Below are 238 nucleotides of genomic sequence, written 5' to 3'. Positions count from 1 at the left end.
CGCCCGCGACGCTCACCCTCAACTCCTCGAAATCCGCCATTTTATCCCGCCCGCGGGCGCCTCAGCCGTCGCTGCTCCTCCGCCCGCTGCCGCCAACGACACCGGCGCCGTCTCCTGCAACATCCTGCACTGAGCGCCGCTCTAGACGCCGCGGCCGCCGCAGCCGCCGCCGCGCCACCACCTCCACCACCTCCGCCACCGGGCCCCTCACGTGACCTGCGCGGGAGCCCCGCCCCCC

At 75.2% G+C, this 238-nt stretch overlaps 1 protein-coding gene across 4 annotated transcripts in view; it reads right to left on the bottom strand.

Moving 5' to 3' along the window:
* Nucleotides 1-238, bottom strand: part of Pias2 (protein inhibitor of activated STAT 2) — a 98902-nt gene extending 98664 nt beyond the window's left edge. For all 4 annotated transcript variants that reach the window (XM_031366075.1, XM_031366076.1, XM_031366078.1 and 1 more), the window contains exon 1: nt 17-238. In XM_031366075.1, coding sequence (XP_031221935.1) covers nt 17-40 — 24 coding nt within the window. In that variant the 5' untranslated portion in view covers nt 41-238. The remainder of the gene's footprint in view (nt 1-16) is intronic.

The sequence above is a fragment of the Mastomys coucha genome, unplaced genomic scaffold, assembly GCF_008632895.1.
Source record: "Mastomys coucha isolate ucsf_1 unplaced genomic scaffold, UCSF_Mcou_1 pScaffold13, whole genome shotgun sequence".
Classification (NCBI taxonomy): Eukaryota; Metazoa; Chordata; class Mammalia; order Rodentia; family Muridae; genus Mastomys; species Mastomys coucha.
This window is presented reverse-complemented; position numbering and strand designations above follow the sequence as displayed.